The 23367-nt window shown below is 32.7% G+C and overlaps 1 protein-coding gene and 1 long non-coding RNA gene across 3 annotated transcripts in view; one reads left to right on the forward strand and one right to left on the reverse strand.

Annotated features, from left to right (window-relative positions):
- The window catches only part of LOC127734754 (thrombospondin type-1 domain-containing protein 4-like), a 57324-nt gene that overhangs the window by 15141 nt on the left and 18816 nt on the right, over positions 1 to 23367 (forward strand). For both annotated transcript variants that reach the window (XM_052244759.1, XM_052244760.1), the window contains exons 3-6: positions 11466 to 11593; positions 20765 to 20822; positions 21850 to 21952; positions 22456 to 22586. In XM_052244759.1, the coding sequence (XP_052100719.1) occupies positions 11466 to 11593; positions 20765 to 20822; positions 21850 to 21952; positions 22456 to 22586 (420 nt within the window). The remainder of the gene's footprint in view (positions 1 to 11465; positions 11594 to 20764; positions 20823 to 21849; positions 21953 to 22455; positions 22587 to 23367) is intronic.
- LOC127734767 (uncharacterized) lies at positions 2511 to 3855 on the reverse strand. The gene is made up of 2 exons (XR_007997747.1): positions 3681 to 3855; positions 2511 to 3384 (listed from the first exon to the last, which is right to left on the reverse strand). It is a non-coding gene; the product is annotated as an uncharacterized LOC127734767 (long non-coding RNA).

Consider the following 23367-nt stretch of genomic DNA (forward strand, 5'->3'; position numbering starts at 1 on the left):
GGCATTAACCTGTGCAAACTATACTCTTCAGTGATACTAAAGACCACTTGGTATTATATTTTCTCCATGGGCTATTGTGCCTTGAAAAACGACGTTTGACAGGAATTTTCATCAGTATCATGCCAACAATTTCACGAAATTGTCTTGTTTTTTATTTCAATTTTCAAGATTTCAAAAATAATCAATTTCCCCCAAAGTCTCCATTCTTTCAATGTCAATAGATATAAGAAGATGTGGTATGAGTGCCAATGAGACAACTCTCCATCCAAGTCACAATTTGTAAAAGTAAACTGTTATGGTCAAAGTACGGCCTTCAACACGGATGATTGGCTCACACCGAACAGCAAGCTATAAAGGGCCCCAAAAATGACTAGTGTAAAACCATTCAAACAGGAAAACCAACGGTCTAATCTATATAAAAAAAACGAGAAACACTTATGAACCACATCAACAAACGACAACCACTGAACATCAGGTTCCTGACTTAGGACAGGTGCAAACAAATGCAACGGATTTTAACGTTTTAATAGGTGCCAACCTTCACCCTACCTGAAACAATAGTGTAATATCACAACATAGAAAGACACACTATAAAATATCAATTTTAATGGCTTAACTCAATCAAAAGACATATTAACAAAAACAAGTAAACATACACTGAACGAATAAATTTGATCTATGACACAATGTAAATACAAAATTGATAAAACAAGGGGGTTAGATGTAAAACAATATCAGAAAGACAACCATAACCATCGACAAAATGTTGCCAAATAAAATAACGTGCACTGGTAAATAAAAAAAAAAAATTGTTGTAAGGTATACATGGAGTACGGAAATAATTTTTACAAAATAAATAATTTTGTTGTTCCTAGTACGAGAACAAAAGTGAAAATTTATCGTCATACTAAACACTTATCAAAGGTGGTATATATTAAAAATAGTGAGACGAGATATAACACTAAATAAGTAAACATTAAATAACAAAAATACATTGACTTCTTTTGATAACCCATGCAGATTCATTAGAAAAATGAAAGAAATTATGATTGGTTCGCTTAAGTAGCAATTTTCTTTTGTAGAATATCAACACGATTTGTCAGTCGGTTTTAGTAAATGACACGGTCATGATTTAAATTTGCACATTTCATTGCAATTTTATAGCGTTAAGCATTGACAGTAAAATAATGAGTTCAAATGCAATAACTCTTTGGTGACTGGATCAGTCTAAATTTAGCACGTTTCTATACAAGGTTTCATTTCAGGGGCATAATCATAACTTTTGATATCTCTATCACCAACTTCACAATCTTGTTTTACGAGTTAGTATCTGTCGTCAATAATCAGTTACAAACTGTTTCTCAGTGCTATTCTCAAGCCATATTGATAAAACTCCTATCAGTGTCGTGTTCCAATGAACAGTAGATCTCAGCAAGTATATAATAGCAATAATTCAAATAAAAATGGTCCTTAATATTTTAGTATGTTTTTCACTGGTTGGTGACATCTACTAAACGAACTGCAAACAGACTGGACAGATCTTAATTTTTCACAAGCGTAATATCATCTTTTTTCAATATAACGTAAATGTAATCAACTGTCATACAAGTGAGAGGTTTAGCTAGCTATAAAACCAGGTTTGACCCACCAGTTTCTTCGGAAAATGAATCTACCACGTCAGCAAATTTGAAAGTTGTTTTCCATTCGTTCCATTGGTTGAAATAGTCTAACAATTGATTTTGTCAGGTTTTATGGACTCCCCCTTTTTAAATTTACCTTGGAGTTTGGTATTTTTGTTACTACTTTTTTTCTGAGAGCCACATTTACTCTTGCATTTGTCTGCTACTTCTCTTAACTGAATATTTTTGTTCTATTTCAAATACTTTGAATTATTGTGATGTATATTCCAAAGAAGTGGAGAACTTTTTTCATATCTTGTATCACAGTTAATATGTCAATACAACATCACACGTTTATGTTTCTATAGCAAGCATTTGTTTGTGGTCCTGTTATTGCAAGAAACATTATAACAATAAATATGAATAAGCCGACGTTGTCTGATCGTGATAAAAAAGAATAGATCAGAAGCATTATCATATAAACTGAATATGTTGAAAGTTGCAAGAAGGCTATTCTATTGTTAACATTTTTATAGACGCTAACAATCAGTTATTCTTTCAAGTAGCTTCATAATTAATTTTCCGTAGACAATTAATGTGTGGGTTTTTTGGTTTTTCTATTTCGTCAGCGTATGTATGTATAAAATCTCGAATCACAATAAAGCTTTTAGTATCCTCGATCGATCCTTAAATTATCGTAAAGGCTTAGGAAAAAGTCAATATTTATGTTTCTGTTATTGTTTTTTACATGTTACCTTGCATTCTTGCCATAACTTCTATTAAAAACAACTTTGAGATCGTTCAATGCGTGTTCAAAGGTATTTTTCTTTGGCTCTTTGTCTATTTGTCAAGTAACTTCGTCTATCGCGGTGCTGACATAATGACAAAATATGCAAATGTGTTTAACAGTTTATTTTGGTAATTAATTTGCTGGAACGTGGCCATCTACTGAAATGTACTTTAAACAAAGTCATTTGTTGTAATGTTCAAACCTATCTGCACTAGAGTTCCTGCAGGTTTAGGCGTCTGAAAAATTGGAATTATTATGTTATTATATTCAAATAATTGCTAATAACATCCTAAGAGGATAATAAAAGTGTACAAAGTCTAAACTATTCGTTTTAAGAAGATATATAGCTCTAGACATTGGTTAAGGTGACATTTAGCATGTGGATAAGATGTTTAACGTAATAAATTGATTTTTTTATTTTTCATAACTTTTCTTTACATTGTACATGTAGTAGTCATCCGAGCTTGTAGTACGACACTTGTAAATCAAAATTTCTCAATCGTGCACATTTATAAAGTCTAGACCGCAAATCAAAACAGGTTTGTCACATTTTGTCTGGCTATTTTATTTTATTTGCCTAATCGTCTAGTTTTTTAAGCTCTCTTGAATCTGACTTTCCAAATATTTCAAGGCATTATGCATAGGAGTATGGCTACATATGTTCTTACGAAACATAGACTCATTTTCATGTCGGCGATCAGTAAGGCGGTCGCCTTTTCAAGAAAATTGTTAAATCCTTTTTATCTAGGGACATTCAAAATTCCTTGAATATTTTCACATTCCCTCCATTTTCAAATATTTTTCTTTTTTTCTTTTGGTGTCCTTAAAATGGACGACACAATAATAAGAAAATCGTTATATCTACTACACGCCACAGTACGCAAAGTAACTATCATCCTAGTCCAGCTTCGTTGACTAATTTTCAGCTGTCTGTGACTAAAAGTAAAACTGTCATGACAACAGAAAAGAGGAAAACTGAAAGAAAAAAAAAACGTTTTTTTTTATATTTTGCAACACAAAATGCTCCTTTGACAAGAAAACATATAAAGATACATATATGTTTAATTAACAGTCGAGGTGCGCATTAAAGGACAGATAAATTACCATGCAATTATCCATAACATTATAACAAATTAAACAACTAACTAATAAGACAATAATGATTCATTAGAATGATAATTGTATTGATTACATACAAACATTTAACTTTATACATGTACTGTATATTTGTATTTCACACATGCTATATTCAATATTTGTTATCATCTTACCTGTAACATGTATGATTTATGAGAATGAAGACCATACATTCCTTCAAATAAAAACTTGTTACATGTACATGTACATGTAGTCTGATTTTAAAGTGGTCCTATATATATCGTTTGTTACAGAAGCTTTATTTAAGAAATGATTGATGACTACGATTACATGTCAGAGGAAACATCATTGTTGTCATCTTAGTTTATTATGTAATAAAAAGATTCTATGCGAACATGATTAGACAATTATTACCTTACTGTTAGATGGTTAAAGGAAAATAAAAAATAAAACTGTATTAAAGAACTTATTTGAATAATTTACATACGGTGTCAGTTAACATACGATGACGATCGTATGTTGTCCCTTCAAAAATTATGTACTACATTCTGTCCTTTCAATTAAAACTGACAGGAAATATATCTTTATTATTCTCGAACATCTTCGAGTTACCAATCATTGTAAACCGCAGAGTTTTACACAGAGACTTCTTTTAAAATCACCTGCCAAAAAAATGGCCAGTCAAAAAGTTACAGTTTTCACTTTTTCAATTTATTTTTAAGCAAAGATTTAAAAAAATAACCCGTTGGAGACTCATTTACCTTAGGGACTTGGCTCATTCATATAAGTAGACCTATAGTTGCTGACCTTCTTCGTCATTTTTCTCAGGTTGAGAGTTGTTTTATTGGCAATCATACACATCTACGTATTTTTTTATATTAGCACAATTTCATTTTGTTTTGTCTGGTTTTATACATGCATGACGGGTGATACACGCATAGCAGGAGACGTTTACCACGTCGACGCTGGTCTTGTTCCTTTTGGAGTTCATGCAATTCATCAGTTTTGTTTGTAACTTTGATTTGACTCTTCTTACCTCAGCTGTATTTGGCAAAACAATTTTCAGTACTCTTCAACTTCGTACTTTATTTGGTCTACTTATTTTTTTTTTATTTGGGAACGACCATTTAACTTCAAGGGGGGTTATGGCTTTTTCCAAAAATAAAATGTTCTTTTCCCCAATTGATAAAAAAAATATTGTGATCAATGAGATGACAAAACTAAATATTCTGAATCCAGATTTTCCCCATACCTTGAAGTGTTAACTTTTGAAAAATATAATTTGATAAATAGCGTCGAAAAAATAAAAAAACAATTTCTGAATCAGACAAAAAAACCATAACCCCCCCCCCCCCCCCTTTTTTAAGTTAAATGGTTGCTCCCTTAGAGCTTCACTGGCGAGTCTTTTGTAGACGAAATGCGCGTCTGGCGTATAAAATTTAAATCCTGGTATCTATAATGAGTTTATTTATGATGAGTTATTTACAACGACTGAGTCTATACAACTGTTGGTGGAATTTTTCTCCCCAAGTAGATCGCTATCCCAGTAGTCAGCACTCCTCAGTGGCGTAGCATTGCCATTTTCAAGTGTACGCACGAACCTCGGCTAGTGGTCTGAATAGCGGCCCCAGGGCAGAAGACCTCCGGATAGGGGGCGAAACCCCCGGAAGCTCACGCGTTATCGTGAAAAAGATACCATTTCTGTCATTCAAAATTCATCAATAGCAACATACTTGGTCGGTTGAGAACAATACTTTACTACATAAGAGATGATTTTAGCTTCCCAGTTGTGAACTTTCCATTTCTATGTAGCAAAATTCCAGTAGAACCTGCATATGGAGTATATATCTCCCAGTTGATATGATATTTCAGAACTTGCATTTCCCATCATGATTTCCTTGAATGAGATTCCTACTAACAAGGAAGCTATTAAACCAAGAGTTCCAAGTGGTGAAGTTGAAAGCATCCCTTCGAAAATTTTAAGATCGCTATCACGAGCTGGTTGACTGTTTCACAGATAACGACGGACATGTTCCATTGTTGTCACCACAATTTCGTCCTCTTTTCCTCGCATTTGACCTACCGAATTAGACTTATCACCAAGTTTTTACTTACATGAGCAACACGACGGGTGCCACATGTGGAACAGGATATGCTTACCCTTCTGGAGCACCTGAGATCAGCCCCGGTTTTAGGTGGGGTTCGTTTTGCCTAGTCTTTAGTTTTCTATGTTGTCTTTTATGTACTGTTGTCTGTCTTTTCATCGTTTTTCGTCTTTTGAAATGGCATTGTCGGTTTGTTTTCAACTGAGATTGAATATCCCTTTGGTATCTTTCGCCTCTCTTTTAAAGTTTGATTTGGGTTTTTTCATGTTGATTTCATTGTGTTGATTTGGAATTTAATGGTCCTTTGTTTTAGAGAAAAATCTCCAAACCAGTTACTTTAGAATATGTTTAAAAGGAGATGTTGGGTTAACCAATCAATCGACAAAACAATCAAAACTTTATAAAAATAGAAAAAACAGCAAGTTCTATTAATTATTTTAACTTCATATAATTTTCACACCTTTTTACGGGAAAATTTCGTTAATGGACGCATGAAATAATTAATTTTCATAGATGGTCAGGTGTAACATAAAATTGCAAGACATACATATTGTATCCCAGCAGATACTAAATTGCTTTAAACAATAGTAATCTGAGTAGAATTTTCACAATAGATTCAAAGTTTGACAGAAAATGAACAAATATATAATATGATACCATTTGATTAAAAAGTAAATTTCGTCACTTTGATCTTCAATTACAAGTCATCGAAGAAAGCATTACAATTGCTCGTGTGCTTTAAACGGTTCCTTTAATCTATTTGGATCAAAATATTTTTCCCTCCAAAATTCATGTGCACGCCCGGGCGTTTTGACGTAAACGTAGCTACGCGCCTGCTTCTGAGTTGACATGAATTATCATTGATATGGTCATGATTATAAAGTAACTGTTTAAAAAACTTTAATTATTCGAAATACTAAAGATTGTGAAACCAAGGAATAGATAACATGAGGTGTATTTGTCAAAACCTTTCTGAAAGTTTGGTCGTCAGTGCTTTTAAACTTCTTATTTTATTTGGTCTATTTAATTTTTTTTTATTAGAGCGCCACTGATGAGTTTTTTGTAGACGAAACACGCATCTAGCTTACAAAATTTTAATCCTGGTATCTATGATGAGTTTACCTTATCGATCTACGAGATTTGACAGTCTAGTTTTGCTATAAGGACCATGATGCAAACATACACATAAGCAAGCATGGAGGACTGGCGGCATCGATCGGAATCTTACAATTTCTTGTGATTGGTTTTAATTCATGTGCGGATACTTCGGATACTGTTTAACAGCCGCCCGTCGTAGATTGTTATCACTTTTTATTGTCTTTTGATGTCCGGTTTTCACAGGTTTTCTATGTTATTGTAGGGAGCAATTCCGAAGCGTGAGTTTTCCGCTAGTTTTGATTTAAAGGGGTTTGTGATTGTTTCGCTTTAGATTTTAGAACTTGACTTTGTGATATTTTATTTGTCAATCTGTTTTGTTTCTACCGGTAGTAGGTATCTATCCTTTGTCCTGGAAAACAATATTTTAATTTTTAACCATCACATTTGGTCAAGTTTAAGAATAAGGGAATTTATGTGCCCGATCGTTTATAAATTAGGTGATATCTTAGGATAAGACAAACTACTTTGACCAATCAAATGTTGTAGGATTATGACTCATAAACGTAATTTAACAGGCGTAACTTGGCTGATGTCACTAGTGATGCAAGAACTGTTGAAACTTCCGGAGAAACTGAATTCACCGCCTATGTTGTGAGATCGTGTTGCACGGTCATTAGTATTATGTGTTGGTGTTTTGTGAACTGTTGTTCGTCTTTTTGTTTCACGTAATGTTATTGTGATTTTCCTCGACGGTTTTGATTGCGTCTTGGTATCTTCTCTCCCTTTTTACAACGTCAAATTTTAAGGAGCTCTATCGCACTTTCAAAATAGATTGACAATCAAGTTTGCCTAACAATTGATTGAGAAGTAATGGTTCACCTACATTGACTAAGATATTAAAACTGACGATAACTGAAATATTCATTGATGATTAAAACTTTTAGTAATTCAACAGTGGTAAAACTAAGAATACACACCACCGTCGCCGGTTGTCTTCGGAGTTTATTCATATCAGTGATCGTCGTAGATTGTTATCACTTTTTATTGTCTTTTGATGTTCGGTTTTCACAGGTTTTCTATGTTATTTAGTGTTTCATAACGTTTGAATGTGACAAGTCGCTCATCATACCTCGATCCAGTTTCTCCCGTGGATAAGGAATGGTACAGGGTTAACTTTTCAGTTCAATTCTTAACCGGATTTTCGAAGGAAAAATCGGTTATTGATTTGGGGATGTACGGCAGGCCGGCGGGCGGCTGCCAAACAGTAGTAGACGCACATGGATTAAAACCAATCACAAGAAATCGTCAGCTTCTGACCTACAAAATCATCATACGTTGTCAGCATAAATTCGCTCTTACAAATATATGCTGAGTTAAGCTCGATACTAAATTATACAAAAGTATACAATTATTTATCATAAACCATTGCAATTAAATTATTTATACCTGTTGATATTTTATGTTATACAGAGTTTTACTTTATAAAGGTCTCATATCCTACTATAACCTAAATTATACAGGCTTTATTTTTATGGACAATTGAATTAAAAACGAATAAAATTAATACTTAACAACAAAAATATTTAATAAGCAAATCGTACAGTATTATTTTAATTTTCTGATAAAGAGAAATCTAGACTTATAATTAGATATATTGTAACAAATTCTAGAAACTTAAACATTTTCCCATGTCGATATGATTGTGAGTCAGTATTGTATACCTTTAATTGTTAACCACAGGGGACTTCTCTCTTTACGTGTTTACAAATTACTACATAATTACACCTTCATCAATCTTTCTCAAATGACCTGTGAATATTACTACATCTTGTAAGCTACAGAAGGTGAAATGATTAGTTGTAAATTCTGACAATTTAAAGGTCATTTCTTTGATATTGTATTTTTTTCGTCGTCTATATGCTACAAGTCTTTACATATAATTTTAATTTAGACTACATCATTAACTGTCAAATGCATATTCAGTTATCCACGTATGACTACATGTAACTTAGTTTTCAACCCTTTATTTTTTGTTACATGTAGCATAGGTCGTGGGAAAGAAAATGTATAGAAATGACTAAGTGTTTTTAACAGAACGCCTTTGAAGAAAATATTTCCAAACCTAATATGTTTGCACTTATTTTGTCGTTGTCAAGCATTTTCATAGGTCAGTGTTTAATCCGAAATGCCACTTGAACGACACAATAAACCTGTTCGATATATTTAGCTATTTTTCAATCATCTTCATTGGTTTTTTTTATAAAAACGTGAGGTGCCAACAAAGAAGCAAGTAAGTACTTTTTGGCCAACCAATTTTGTCGAAAGTTGTAAAAGAAAGGCGAAAGATTTCAAAGGGAGATCAAACTCATAAATTGAAAACAAACTGACAATGCCATTGCAAAAACGAATCAAAAAACAAAAACAAATAAGATATATAAAACACAACATATATTTGAAAGCTAACATTGTTATAGATGGAAATCTTTACTGCATATATTTACTTACTAAAGTACTTGTTCGGTTTAACAATTGTGTAATATGTTCCTATACTTATTTTTGAAAGAAAGTGAAATTCTTAAATATCACTGTGTCTTGATTGTGAATGTTTCTCTCCACTTTGTGAACAGTTTAATTTAAAGAAACAAATTGAAATTTAATCAGAATTTTGAACGAACTGCAATTGGTGGAGAGAAACACTTACAATCAAGTCACTGTAACAAATGAATACACATATAAAAGTATTGTGAAGTTTATGTACTTGTTGTTCAGCTTTTCGCTACTTTATAACTATGTATTTTAAGACAAAGGTCCAATGAACATTCGTTTTAAATTTAAAGTCATAAAAGGTAAAATAAAATAGAAAATGTGTACATTTGCATCTTACATTTTGAAGAAAGGCAACGTAATAAATGATATTAGAGCAAAGTGCATAATCACATAATGCCTATAATTGTACAATACATCTGGTATAAAAATTCACACTTTTTTATTACGTAACTTTACCATCATAAAGATGAACGACCCTAATGTTTCTCACGCTTTTGTAATATGAATAAAATACTAATGAGTGTTCATCAGGTAATGCCTTTGAGATAATTCCAGACATTCAAGGGTAGATATTTATTTTTTGCGACTTTCTATTCAACATAATAGAAAAACAAAGGATATGGGGTATCCACCCATGACACAAAATCAGTACATGCACAGCAAAAACACACAAAAAGCAAATGAACAGCACTTGTATTGCTGTTCTTCGTCTCAATGTATGTTCAATGATTTCTTATATGTGATAAGTACATAATTATTCCTGATGCAGAATCTTTGTCGTCTTTACCCAGTTGATTTATATGAACGGTAAAAATTGTGTGGTATACATGCATGTACGTCAATGTGACGAATAAATAATCAAACGATATTTAGAGGGCAAGATAAAGTCTTCAACAGTAGACTTTTACACATGTGAACTTCTTATAATATATGCCAAATTCTGGTTTTCACTCTGATATCGCGATGAATACAAATATGTGAAAAGTGAGCATATTTGGTTGGTTCTTATGTTTGTCGGACTATACAATATTCCAAGCTCTAAATTTTCCCAAGTCTATACAAATTTAGGCATTCACATGTCCTTGCATTTTTTCATTCTAAAAGGGGTATAGGTCAACTGGTCATTGAGACATAAACTTAACAATATCATAAACAAAATATTTAGTAAAGATTAACATGAACAAAGACAATAGTCCATGCTTCACATCTCCAATATGTTATACGATCACCCTGCTGGTCAGTCATGTCAATTGATTGGTTGATTGATAGTCTTTTTTGTTTGCTTGCTTCAGTGACAAACATTTTCTGCATATTCATGACAAAATATATCCATGGAAGATAGTCTTGGAATTATAAAATGTGGTCAGTGAGCTCGATTCGAATGTGTGGCGTTTATTTACATAGGTTAAAACTATATGTTATGGCGTGTTTTCTTTCGGAGGCTTGGTCAATTTTAAAAACATGTGTACTCTTAACGCAACAAAATTCCAACATTGTTATAAGACAGAATTATTGAAATGAACAATTCCCAATTTCTACGGGCGCAATCACGAACAACTTTCAAACAACGTTCCAATTTACCCGTGTTCCAAAATTTTTTTTAATTTATTTTCAACTTATTATTGCGACTGTTGTCTTCTGTACATCAACCGCTCATCCTGTTTTGAGAAAGTAATTTCGGGTTTATACATGTTCTTTCTTTTCACATTTGTTTCTTAACACGAGTGATATATTGCATGTCATGCATCTGATAAATGAATATGCTTACTCTGTTTACAAACACGGTCTCACTGCATGTGGAGTTCATCCAAATATATTCTACTTTCATGTATGTACCTTCTCGTATGAAATTACAAATGACATCGGTAAATAATATTCTATTATGAATTTTTCTTCAGGTCTATTCTAATAGATAGTCTAATAGTGTCTAGTTTTTCAATTTGTAGTAACATTATATTTTGCATGTTTTGCTTAGGTATTTTAAAAAGGAACCATTTAACCAAAAATTGAAGGATTTCAAAATCAATAAATGTGCCAAATTTCGTCAGTGCCCTTTCCTGTTGCAGTATGATTTTTTCTTCTTTAGATTATAAACAAATTCAAACAAAAATCCATTTGCCCATATCAAAGATATTGGTAGGATGCCAAATGAATAAAACTATAGAAACTCTTAGTACAAAATGTTTGTATTTTGTGTGTATTTTTTAGAGAAATGCTCATCGGCGGCATAATAACCATTTAGACTGGAGTGGGTGGACGGAATGGTCGTCTTGTACGGCTCAATGTGGAACTGGTGCAGCATATAGAGAAAGACACTGCATAGACCGACGAATGAGGTAGGTTATATTTCAGTATTTTTTCTTAATATTCAAATTCAATGCGTTTAACCTAAATCTGCAAAACACAAATGGAAATTTGAAAAGTACAAATGTGCATCTGAATAATTCATTCAATATTATTATAATTTTAAGACATCATTAAATTTACTACAAAAGACAGTCGATATAGCAGGGATATTAAAAGTAGTGATATTTAAACTATTTGACAGTTATATTGCAGTGACAATAACCCTTCGATTTGATAGATCAACCAACTGTGTGACCTTATGTAGGAATAATAAACTGTGGAACTATATGTAGCTTCTGTGGGTTTTAGGTGATAACAGATCAATCTCACTACATGAATACTAAAAGCAAGATGCCTGCAAAACCAAAAATCATGGGCACATGATTGAATAACGTATTGGGTCTATTTTCAAAATGTAATAGTTCAAACAGATAAAATAATTATTAACATGAAGGGACTAGATGAACGCATTTAGTCAAATCATAGTCGGTTCTATTCAAAATAGTCTCAATCAGTCATTCTATTACCACCGCATGCTTTTAGACTATTATTGCGAGTTATCCGACGGACCTTTGAGTAGAAGAAGTTGTTATTTCTGGTTTTAGCCGGTTCGATTTTGATTAATTATCAGTTTTTTGTGTCGCGTTTGTTATGCCCTACATAACAAATGATAGAATAAGGGCAACATGTTCCGGCCTGTGTCTCCATCCATCCGATTGTCCGACCGTCAAATATCAGGTTAAAAATTTTGTTTACTGTAATTTACCATGAAGTTGTGGTCCTATTAACTTGAAACTTAGTACACGTCTTCGTTATGAAGTGAAATTCTTAAAGTTTCTGCCAATAAGGGTTCTGGGTCAGATTTCGCGTCTTACTGAACTTGGAAATGTAATAGTTTGAGCGATGGACGGTGTCTTGTTAACACTTATGATTGTTTTGAATTAACCTTTCAGAAAAAAGAGCATATTTTGTAACGTGTTAGTTCATTTGTCTGTTGGTCTGTCAATATTTCTTTGTACAAACAAAATGCAAAATATAACAAATATGATTACAGTGTATTGTGCATAATGATAACTATTCTTATGGTTGTTTATAGTGGTTTATTGCTTTTTTACTTTCCATTGTGTTTGTTATGTCTAATCTTACTAGCTTTATTTCGATTAGTTTCGTTGTAGTGTCTTCCTTGGTTTTGTTTTGCTAGTTGAGCAGGAACTATTTCTCTGAATTGATATTAATTGTCGAAATGCGCATCTGGTGTAGTAGCGTTTATGAATACCGAGTTTGTTCTCATGTGATTCTTGTTGATTTTGCTTTATTCTAAAGTGTTGTTTTTCGTGCTGTTTTATTTTTCAATGTCTGTATTTTTATCTGACGATTATCGTATCTAAATTCCTGAATTCCTGAAAATCCAGTTTATATTTCAAACTCTTACAATAGGTCATGTTGACGGTTTGTATGCGTGATGATTCCATGTGATTCCTTGTGATTAGACAAGAGATATTCGCCAATCCGCTATTGTAAGATACTTTATCACTTAATTTTACCTGTCAACGTATTTCCAATAACACGGCTTGTGTCACTATAGGTGCAGCAATTGTTGACCATTCTTGTGCATTTGGGTAACCCTAAACCCCAGGTTTTGTGTGTGATTTATGTTGTTCAATCTTTAGTTTTCTGAGTAATCTTTCGACTTATGGTACATGTGGTAATTGATCGCTCTCTTGGTATCTCTCTTTTTCTATGTTATGACGCAGTATTGTTTGGAACCTTTTGTTTTGTTTATATTCAATCAACTTTATTTTGTTTATGTTCATACATTGTGTTACATAATTTGGAACTTTCACAACTGGCAAATATTTCATGCATTTTCACGATCTTATCGATAAAAGATTAATTAAAAAGATTGTCGATCAAAGTGAGAAATTTTCCTCTTCTTAATATATAACGAGCATGTCTAGCTTTCTCCGCCTTTAATGTGCATAAAATATTGGCCACTTAAACTTAAGCAACATTAATCATCTCTAAGTTTGATACAATGCGTTTAACCTTCGGGTATAACAAAAATTAACATTTAAAGATACTTCACTTGTGTTCATAATGAAAATCGATTCAGGTCCTCCACAAACAGAGCTAACCTCAATAATAATCTATATTCATGTTGCCAAATAATAAAGCATTTGTTTAAAAATACTTGGACACGAACTACTACGCCTAAAGTGAAAACTGTAGCCTTTTGTTTTTAAAATAGAACAGTAGCTTTATTACATAATGTTTGAAGGGGAAATATGACAAAGCCAATTGTACGAATTGTTGATAATTTACATACGGTATTATTTTAAAACGTTTGCACCTGCAAATAAAAACATCTAGAATCATTAAATGATTGAAAATTAATGATTTAAAGCTCTAGAAAATACACAGAACAATCTCATTACTGATAAGTTACGTAATAGATATATCAAGCATTTTGTTTTCTAATTAACAAAAGAGACAAAGAGCAGAGCTTCCGCTCTACTATCACAATGAATTTTACAGATGTGGATTGATAACTTTTCCGTCTTAATCACTTAATGAATACATTCCAAACTAAATGAAGTTTTCGTAATTTTAATCCGCCTCACCGGTTTTATTGCGTATTAAAGAGAAAATAACTCGAAATTTTAATAACGAAGTGTCAGTTGTCCAAGGAGAATAACAGGCACAGAAAAAAAACTACATGTAGTACTTATTCTTACTAATAGACGAATCTTTGAATTGGATTTGTTTTTAAACATCCATAGGACAATGCATTAAGTGTTACAGAGTAACAGTGAAGCCTTAATTGAATTGTAACTTATCCTCAACTAAGTATGTACCCTTGTTACACCTCTTTTAAGTTAAAAATTAATGTTTTGTATATTAAAAAAAAATACCGCTTTAATTATAAATAAATAGGACATTAGTGTAAACTCATTTGCATGCATGTGCTCTTGTGATACCAAGTTATAAAATAATATCTTCCTTTTGGTGTCTAGTGAACTAGTTTGCCAGCCAGATACAGTTTGTAATGTAGTTGTTCAGGCGTATAAGTTGCCGATTATGTCAATATCGCGATGTTTTAGTTGCATAACTATTGCTTCAAAAAGAATTTATATCCTTCAAGCACATAACGAATTACTTTAAACATGCATACCAATCTTCATTGTAGTGACGATTATTTCTCTTACATAAACCGACACAAAACGATTGCACATAAGTACTGGCTTATTTTTAGCTTACCTGGCCCAAAGGGTAAATGTGAGATATTGCGATCACTTGGCGTTCGTCGTCCATCGTTCGTTAACTTTTACAAAAAAAAAATCTTCTCTGAAACTACCGGGTCAAATAAAACCATCCTTGGCCATAATCACCATTGGGGTATTTACTTATAAAAAAATATTTCCGGTGATACGTCCTGCCACCCATCATGGCCCACAAGGCTAAAAATAGAACAACATTACAGAAATCGTCAGTCGACTCCATATAGGAACTCATCAAAGATCCTTGTAGGAGTCATTGCTCTTTAATGACGATTTTTTACCATTTTTGTCGATTACCTAGTAGGAAACTATAATAAATAGATAGACACTTTAGATCAACACGGCGTTTTGTGCAAAAACTATAGTAAAGAAAGAGAAACTTTAAACAGCAAGAATGACCTACAGATAAGTAACATAGCTGAAAATGTCAATTCACTCCTTATAGGAGTTATTGTCCTTACATCAATATGCTTTATTACCCATTTTTACATTGTTGGCGGAGACTTAAATAGGTCGAAACGGTAAACAACAAAAAATGATTAAAAAAAGAAAGATTTTAGTCATAAATTGTACAGTCATTTCAGCAACTTATATTTTAGCTATATGTTCCTATGAAGGTTATGATGCTTTGTTGCCAATGTTAGAAAATTTTCAGTCTGCATAAATTTTAAAGTTTACGATTTTACTGTATCGAGTGAGAACAATTATTGCGTCTTCAGTGATGCTTGATGTCAAACATAGAAAAGCTATTATAACCGAAAAGAACCAAAAGTATAGATGAAACCGGACAAGGCATCAAAGCTATGTACGTACATGTATGAGATACTTTCCTTAATTTCAATGATTACATGAGCTTAGTAACAGCAAATTTTACTTAAACTATATACGTATTTTCATGCTATTACCGTAGTTATTAGCTAGTGTTTATCATGATTATAGCCGCGGGGACTAATAGCAAGCAAGCAAAGGTATCGAACCAGTGGTAGTAATATCCTTAAACGATACCAAATTTACTTCGCCAGATGCGCGTTTTATCTATAATGAGTTAATTTTTTTTACAATTAATGTCTCCTCAGTGATTCTCGATCTGTAATATTAAAAAAATTATGATGGTAACAAAACAAAGATATCATAATAAGAGGATGATGTTGTTTATACAGCCCGTAAATTTACACACGATTCATGTAAACTCATTTATCCTATGAATAAACTTATTCTTATAAAGGTTATGAATTTAATAAAGTAGAAATTATATTCATATGTATATATATATATCCTGTCGATACTGTTAACTCATATTTTGACATTGCACATTGTCATGCGTTTCTCGAACAGTTTATGACGTCTTTACGCTAAATCCGTTGGATATGTACTGATTGATACTTTAGTCTGGGAAAACATAATTCATTTATTAGTTTTAATTGGCTTTGAACTAGCTTTCAGTAACTGCGACTACTTTTATATCGGTGTTTGTGTTGTACCGATCTATTGAGTTAAGCCAATTGCAACTGATTTTTACAGTTTGTTCTTATGGTGTGCTGTTACACCACTGTCACGAATATGTTTAGCACCGCCACATTCTTTATGTACCTATTCCAAATTAGGAGCCTGTAGTTCAGTGGTTGTCGTTGGTTCATGTCAGTTAAACTAGGCCGTTAGTTTTCTCGTTTGAATTGTTTAACATTTTTTTCATGTTGGGGCCTTTTATAGCTGACAATACGGTATATTTTTTTCTAATTGCTGAAGGCAATCGGTGTTCTTCAATTGCTTAAACCCACTAATTTGAACTCTGGTGGATAGTTGTCTCATTGGCAATCATACCACATCTCCTTTTTATAAAGAAACGGATTTCTAACAAATTTCTGTCAAAGTGAATATTTGTTGTTATGTAAACATTCAAACTGAATTACAGGGTGAATAAAAAGGAATATTTGGCATTAAATAGAATTATCCTAAGTGAAAAATGATAAAAATAGGTTAGAAAAATATTCCAGAACAAAAATGTATTGAAAAAATATGTAAGCTATTAAAAGTATGCATATTTTTTCGTCTTATCTTAAAAAGTGATATGACATTAATAAAAGTTAAATAGAATCAACGAAATAAACTGCATCTTTGTTGCAAAGTGTTATATCGCTAGAATGAATAGCTCAAAGTAAAATCATTGATCTCTAAGTGTTTACACCTGTACTGTAACACTACCAGATATAAATACAAATAAAAATGTACCTAAATCACAAAAGACATGTTTTCATAATGGATTTATTGTTTAACGTATATTTGTACAGTATGAAATTGTTATGCCTTAATTCATAGCATGTGATTGATCAGTTTGTTACGAAGACACAATTTCATTTGGATAAAAATAAATATTGGGAGCAAATGATACTGCAATCATGCAACACAAGTAGGTCAAATGTAGTATAATAGTAACACCACATGATACATGCATGCAACGATGGCCAAACTCGTTTCTCGAACACTAGTCTCCCTCGAATCTAGAAAAGTTGTAAATAAATCTTGTAAGGGTACGAACATTTGAATTTCTGAGGGGGAGAAGGATTTTGAAAATGAATATTCTGGTCTGGTAAGACCTAAAAATAAGTAACTATGCACAAGACAGTAAGAAAATGAATATCTGGCAACAAGAAATGCAGGATATAATTGTGTACAAAAGTGAAAGTAATGAACATGCAAAGCAACTGATGATAATAAAAAGTCAATCCCCAAAAAATCCTCCTGCCACCCCCACCCCCCCCCCCTTTCCGCCCCACCCCCTCCCCCCACATATCAAATGGTCGAAAAGCCAGCATCAACTAGACTAAAGTGTCAATGTTACTGACAGCATGCATGCATTTAACCGTTATTAAGATGAAAAAGTTGTGTTAGATCTACACTCGCCCTTCTTATCTCGATCAGAGGAAGCTAATACAATAGTGATATAAGTGCAGTAAAAGCTAACAACGAAAAAACTCTTAACTTGATTATGGATTATTTCAGACTGACTCATTCGAGATCTTTCTAAATTCACTCATTTTCTTGTATGATATTTGTTGTACTTGTTTATTTATGTTTTTTTTTTCATTTTGGTCATGGTTTTGTCGGTCCATCTTCGAGTTATTAATTTTGTTTACCGACTTGATGTCATCAAAATGCATGTATTATTTTAATATGGGATTAGTATTAGGTTTTAAGGATCTTTTCTACTCTTGTTTTTGACTTTATGTCAGATATTCGGAATCCTCTAGTTTTATTCATGTAATTCTAATAAACATTTTGCCCGCTAACCCCTACATTTCTTTTCATAATTTTATTGCATATAGTTTAAATATCAAATTTTAATAATCTTATTAAATCCTTATTTTTTCAAAGTTTTTGAAAGAAAAAGGTTTCAATGTTAAATGTATGAAATTGAGAGAATCATTTCCCGCCAAATTTTTAATTGATCTTTATATCTCAAAAACAAGGACACGAACCTTTATTTTTTTCTGCTTTTTAAGTTTAATTATATATATATACTATCCATTTATAACAGCCTTTTAAAAAGCTTATTATTTAAAAAACAGAGGAGCAATAAGACGGCAACTGGATTTAAAAAGATGTAATGATGACATCACCTGCATGTAGATGTCAAAATACATATGACACATTGAGCTTCGTCATTTACGATTATGTTTCAGATATAATCTAATTTTTTAAACGAAGTGTCATCTAAAATTACATGTATGATAATTTGGCAGATTGCGTAATTCTATTCTGTCATTTAATTTATACAAAGGGGAAATTTAAGGCTACAATGTATTATCGGAAATTACAAAAAATACAAAGTCGATCAATCCGTGTTGTTAAATTGATGCAGAAGACACCAATGAGACATTCAAAACTTATAAGTCTTATGCCCCTGTCACATCAAACTCGTTCTCACTACGTTCTGCAAAATGTGGTCGAACGAGCTTAAACTGTGTGCAAACGGAGTGGGCGTAGTTTACGAACTTCAAGGACAAGTTTGTTCGGGAGTGGTGCTCCAGAACTTTTAGACTGCTTAACATTTCTAGGCGACCATCCCGTTCTGCAATAAGACGAAGTGGCAACATACTTAAAATGAGATGGACGTACGAAGAACGGAATTGCCTTACTTGGAACGTGGTATGGACGGTCGTCAATTGAATGTACGTGTGCACACAGACCGAGTCCGTTAGTAGCACGTTCACACACAGACCCAATTCGACCTCATTAAGTCCTTAGTGCGTCTTTAATCTGTTTTAATACGATAACAAGACTTAGTTCTGAATAAGCTAGCAACACGTTTCTGCTTAGTCCAAACCGTTCGCAGCAGGTTCTTAGTACGCTCTACGTCTTTTTGAGTACGTTTATTGCGTTCTAGTACAGTTCTTATAAATCGTACACTATCCCGTACAATCAGACAAGGTTTGGTATAAAAATAGGCCGTTTTCTCGCTGGTTCATCATTTGGTTAGTTATATGTCCAGAAATATAGTTAACCTTGCAGCTCGAAAAGGAGGGGTGTTGGCAAATGGGAATATATTCAGTGAGCTTGATCACAGTTCTAGTTTGTATAGTGAGGAAATGAAATATATATTATATTAGCATATTTATTTTCATGTTGACCTTCAGCTTATAACAATGAAGACGAATATCAACATAGAATTATAGGTATCGAACGGAATTTCAGACGATCGTAAAGCATGTCGCTGTTTGCAGTAATGTCGTTTCGGAAATAAAAACAAAAACAAATGAAAAATATATAAAAGCGGCGAACGAGAATGGGGACTGGCAGACACGTGCTGGGTTTCTATAGCCGTCAGGCAAGGATGTGATGACAATTACGTTCAAAACGCAATAGGAACGAGATGGGGACGTGGTCAAAACAAGTTAAACTGTCTGTTAACGAGGTGATCAAATCAAGAACTAATAAGAACGGATTTCGACGCGTAAGGAACGAAGGAGAACTTGTTCCGAACCGGTTTAAATAGACTGCAGACGGGCTTGGACTGCTTGGAAACGGGGCCCCGTAAGAAGAACAGGCAATTTACCCGATCTAAACTGGATATACACGGACTGCAGACGGAATTAAGACGAGATAGACGTATTGAGAACTGTTTAAGAACTAACTAGGGTCATATTATAGACATCACTCGGCCAAAGCTATACGTTCTACCAAATAACAGTTCGTTTTACATTTCTCAAAGGACTTGTTCGGATGTTTTGAGAACTAGTTTGGTGTAACTGAAGCTGACAACGATATGGTCCACAAAACACTACATAGAAGACTTAGCTTATATATATGATAATGGAGAGAGAGAGAGAGAGAGAGAGAGAGAGAGAGAGAGAGAGAGAGGCTTATATGTTTGTTGTCCGGCTTAAAATACTTCTTATTTATCCATTTTTTAATAAAGGCTTTGTTAAAAGAAGTGATTAAAATATAAGGATCATTTCTACACAGAGATGTAGTTTATCAGCAAAGTTTTTTTTTCAAGTCAACGAACTTGTTGCATTGATAAACATTTCTTTTTTTTTCCTATTATCAGACCTTATTTTCCATTTAACCACTATGTTAAAATCATATAAACAGACTAAACAAATCATGGTTTAACCCAATGATGGTCATGACACCGTTTACTTTGTAAAATCATGCAAGAGAGCTCAGGCTTTTATTGTGATTATTTAGCCTAAGTAGGATTTCAAGTGATCCGACAGACAATGAAGGAACCGTTAAAGTCTACCGACTTCATCTTGTTTAATACGATTTCCACATCATTTCAAGAGAAATATTACAATGGGACACAAATATCTGAAAAATGAAAGGGATTTATAAAAATCAGACATAAATTATAATTATATGAATTTTAAATTTAAATTTTAGGGCCTATTCCAATAAATGCCACGGAAAGAGACATCAGTTTAAGATATGCAATACTCAGGTAATGTCTGCTATGTATATTTGTATAGTAAATTATGTATTTTAGTGGCAATTATTATGATTAATATGCAGATGCACCATTAGGTGCACTATCTTGTCTGTAGTAGTCAGTCTGAAATATGACAACCAGCTGATTACCATCAATATCAATGTTCAAGGTATTAAGAAAAGATCAGAAATTAATAGCATTGAAGTCTACGAGGCGAACAAAACTTACACTATAGTTACCTATCAATGAATCGTCTCTAATACTATAAACAGAAGATAAATTTCGCTAAAATGATTAAGACTTAAGATGGCTAAAATAAGAAATAGGTAAAAGCCAAAATTTGTATGAAAACAGGAGAGAAAAAAAAACAAGAAACAAGACCAGATCAGGTATTTGTCCTGCATGTCTTCTTGTCTTTTCTATAGGTACACGAGAAACAACAGTTTTGAACTTTTGGACATTTTAACTAGTAGAGTACCGATGAAACTTTAGAAGAAAAACAATTATGAAAATCATTTCGTTCTGTCTTCATACCACAAAATATTAGATCTTTTAAAAATAACTTTCTAAATAAAGGTTCTTTTCCTCGAATGTGACAATCCAAGTTAGAATTATCACCGAGTTTGTACTAACATGAGCAATATGAGCAACAAGACAGATGCCACGTGTGGAGCAGAATATGCTTACCCTTCCGGAGCACATGTGGTCACCCCGGTCTTTGGTGGTGTTCCTGTTTCTCAGTGTCTAGTTTTCTATGATGTGTATACTGTTGTTTGCCTTTAGATCATTTTTCTTTTTGTTTTTTGCCATGGCATTGTCAGTTCGTTTTCGACTTATGAGGTTGATTATCCCTTTGGTATATTTCTCCTCTCTTTTAGCTTATGTTGCAAATATTTGGTTTTTAAGTCCGACCCAATTTCAAATTCCCATTACGCCTTAGTAGACCAACAAATCAGCTACGAATATAAGATAACTTAGATGAAAGTTTTTGTCTGAAACAAAAATTAGGGAAATATTTACTTTCATCTTTTTCTTTTAGGATTGTACACAAGGACAAGAAACTCTGAGAGAACAATTATGTTCAAAGCACAATAATGACGTCATAGGCGGCAAACGATATCGATGGCTTCCTTATCTATTACGTAGGTAATTTAATTATATTTCTAAATTATTGTAACAATATCTTTTCAATTGCTTTATTTTCTTATTATCATTCAATTATGTAATAAACTTTTGAAACTGAAAATTTTATTACTGATAGAAACGCCGTAAAATTCACATCCAAACTTCTCGTGAAGTTTAAATCAATTTCATATCATTGACAGCATCTACATTTTGTTATTATAGCGGTGTAAAGTAAGGTTTTCTTTTGAGACCACACCAAAGAACATTGCAAAACAGCAAAAATTTCATTTTTCCTACGTCTTTCGAAAATACATTAGCTTAACTCAAAAATCTTCTACACCACAAAATGCATCTATGTTGATAACAGAAAACGTCAATCACTACTTGTTCCATAAACTTAAGATTCCAAAAATCTAATTACAATCAAATATATTCTAAATACAATCAAATGTATTCTAATTACAATCAAATATATTCTAAATACAATCAAATATATTCTAATTACAATCAAATATATTAGATTCCGCCAGGTGTGAGTTGACGTGTAAAGCAGGCGGTCACGGTTTCTATAACAGCTTTAAAGACCTTATAATTAATGGTACAACATGTTCAAACGATGGCTCATCAGTCTGTGTGGAGGGAGTTTGCCATGTACGTATAGGGTAACAATTATAATGGTCTCATACGTCATCAATCACTTTGCTACATGTATTTCTGTTTTTGACGTATCATTTACCAATACAAATTTAATTAAACAATGGAATTAAATAAAATTCTGTCACAATTTTCACGGTTTGACTGAACATTAATTTTGGTTATTGAATGACATGTACGTAACATTGTTAAAGGCGTTCTTATAATGCTTTTTCAATCGCCACAAATATTTTTTCGGATTCCATGTTTTCTTTGTTAATTTTTGATTCTTGAATTGGTCTTAATTGATAAACTATACGTCCAATCTTACAACATTATAAAAATCAGAAGATGTGTTACGATTGCCAATGAGACAACTATCTAACATAGTCCAAATGACGTGGATGAAAGCAACTATAGGTCACCGTACGGCTTTCAACAGGTTTATAAGTTTAGTTGACTTGCTAAATAGCGTTAATCATTATACACGTCTTCACGAGAGTAAATTAAATTACTATTAAAACTGAAGGGAGAATCATATTATGGCTATCATTCTTTTTAAAACAGATTGACTGTATTACAAGTTGACATTTAACCACAAGACAGGAAGAAAACTCCTAAATCAGAAAAAAACCAATAAAAATATAAAACGTATTCGTCAAGTTGTCAAAATGTTTCTGCATTGGTCATCATTTATTTCTTTGGTTCCATTCCTGATGAAGGTTTTTAAAAGATATACATTAAACATAGCAAAAAAATAAGACATCGCAGTTTTTACTATATGGAAAATGTTAAAAGT

This window comes from Mytilus californianus, unplaced genomic scaffold (assembly GCF_021869535.1).
Source record: "Mytilus californianus isolate M0D057914Y unplaced genomic scaffold, xbMytCali1.0.p SCAF_3, whole genome shotgun sequence".
Classification (NCBI taxonomy): domain Eukaryota; kingdom Metazoa; phylum Mollusca; class Bivalvia; order Mytilida; family Mytilidae; genus Mytilus; species Mytilus californianus.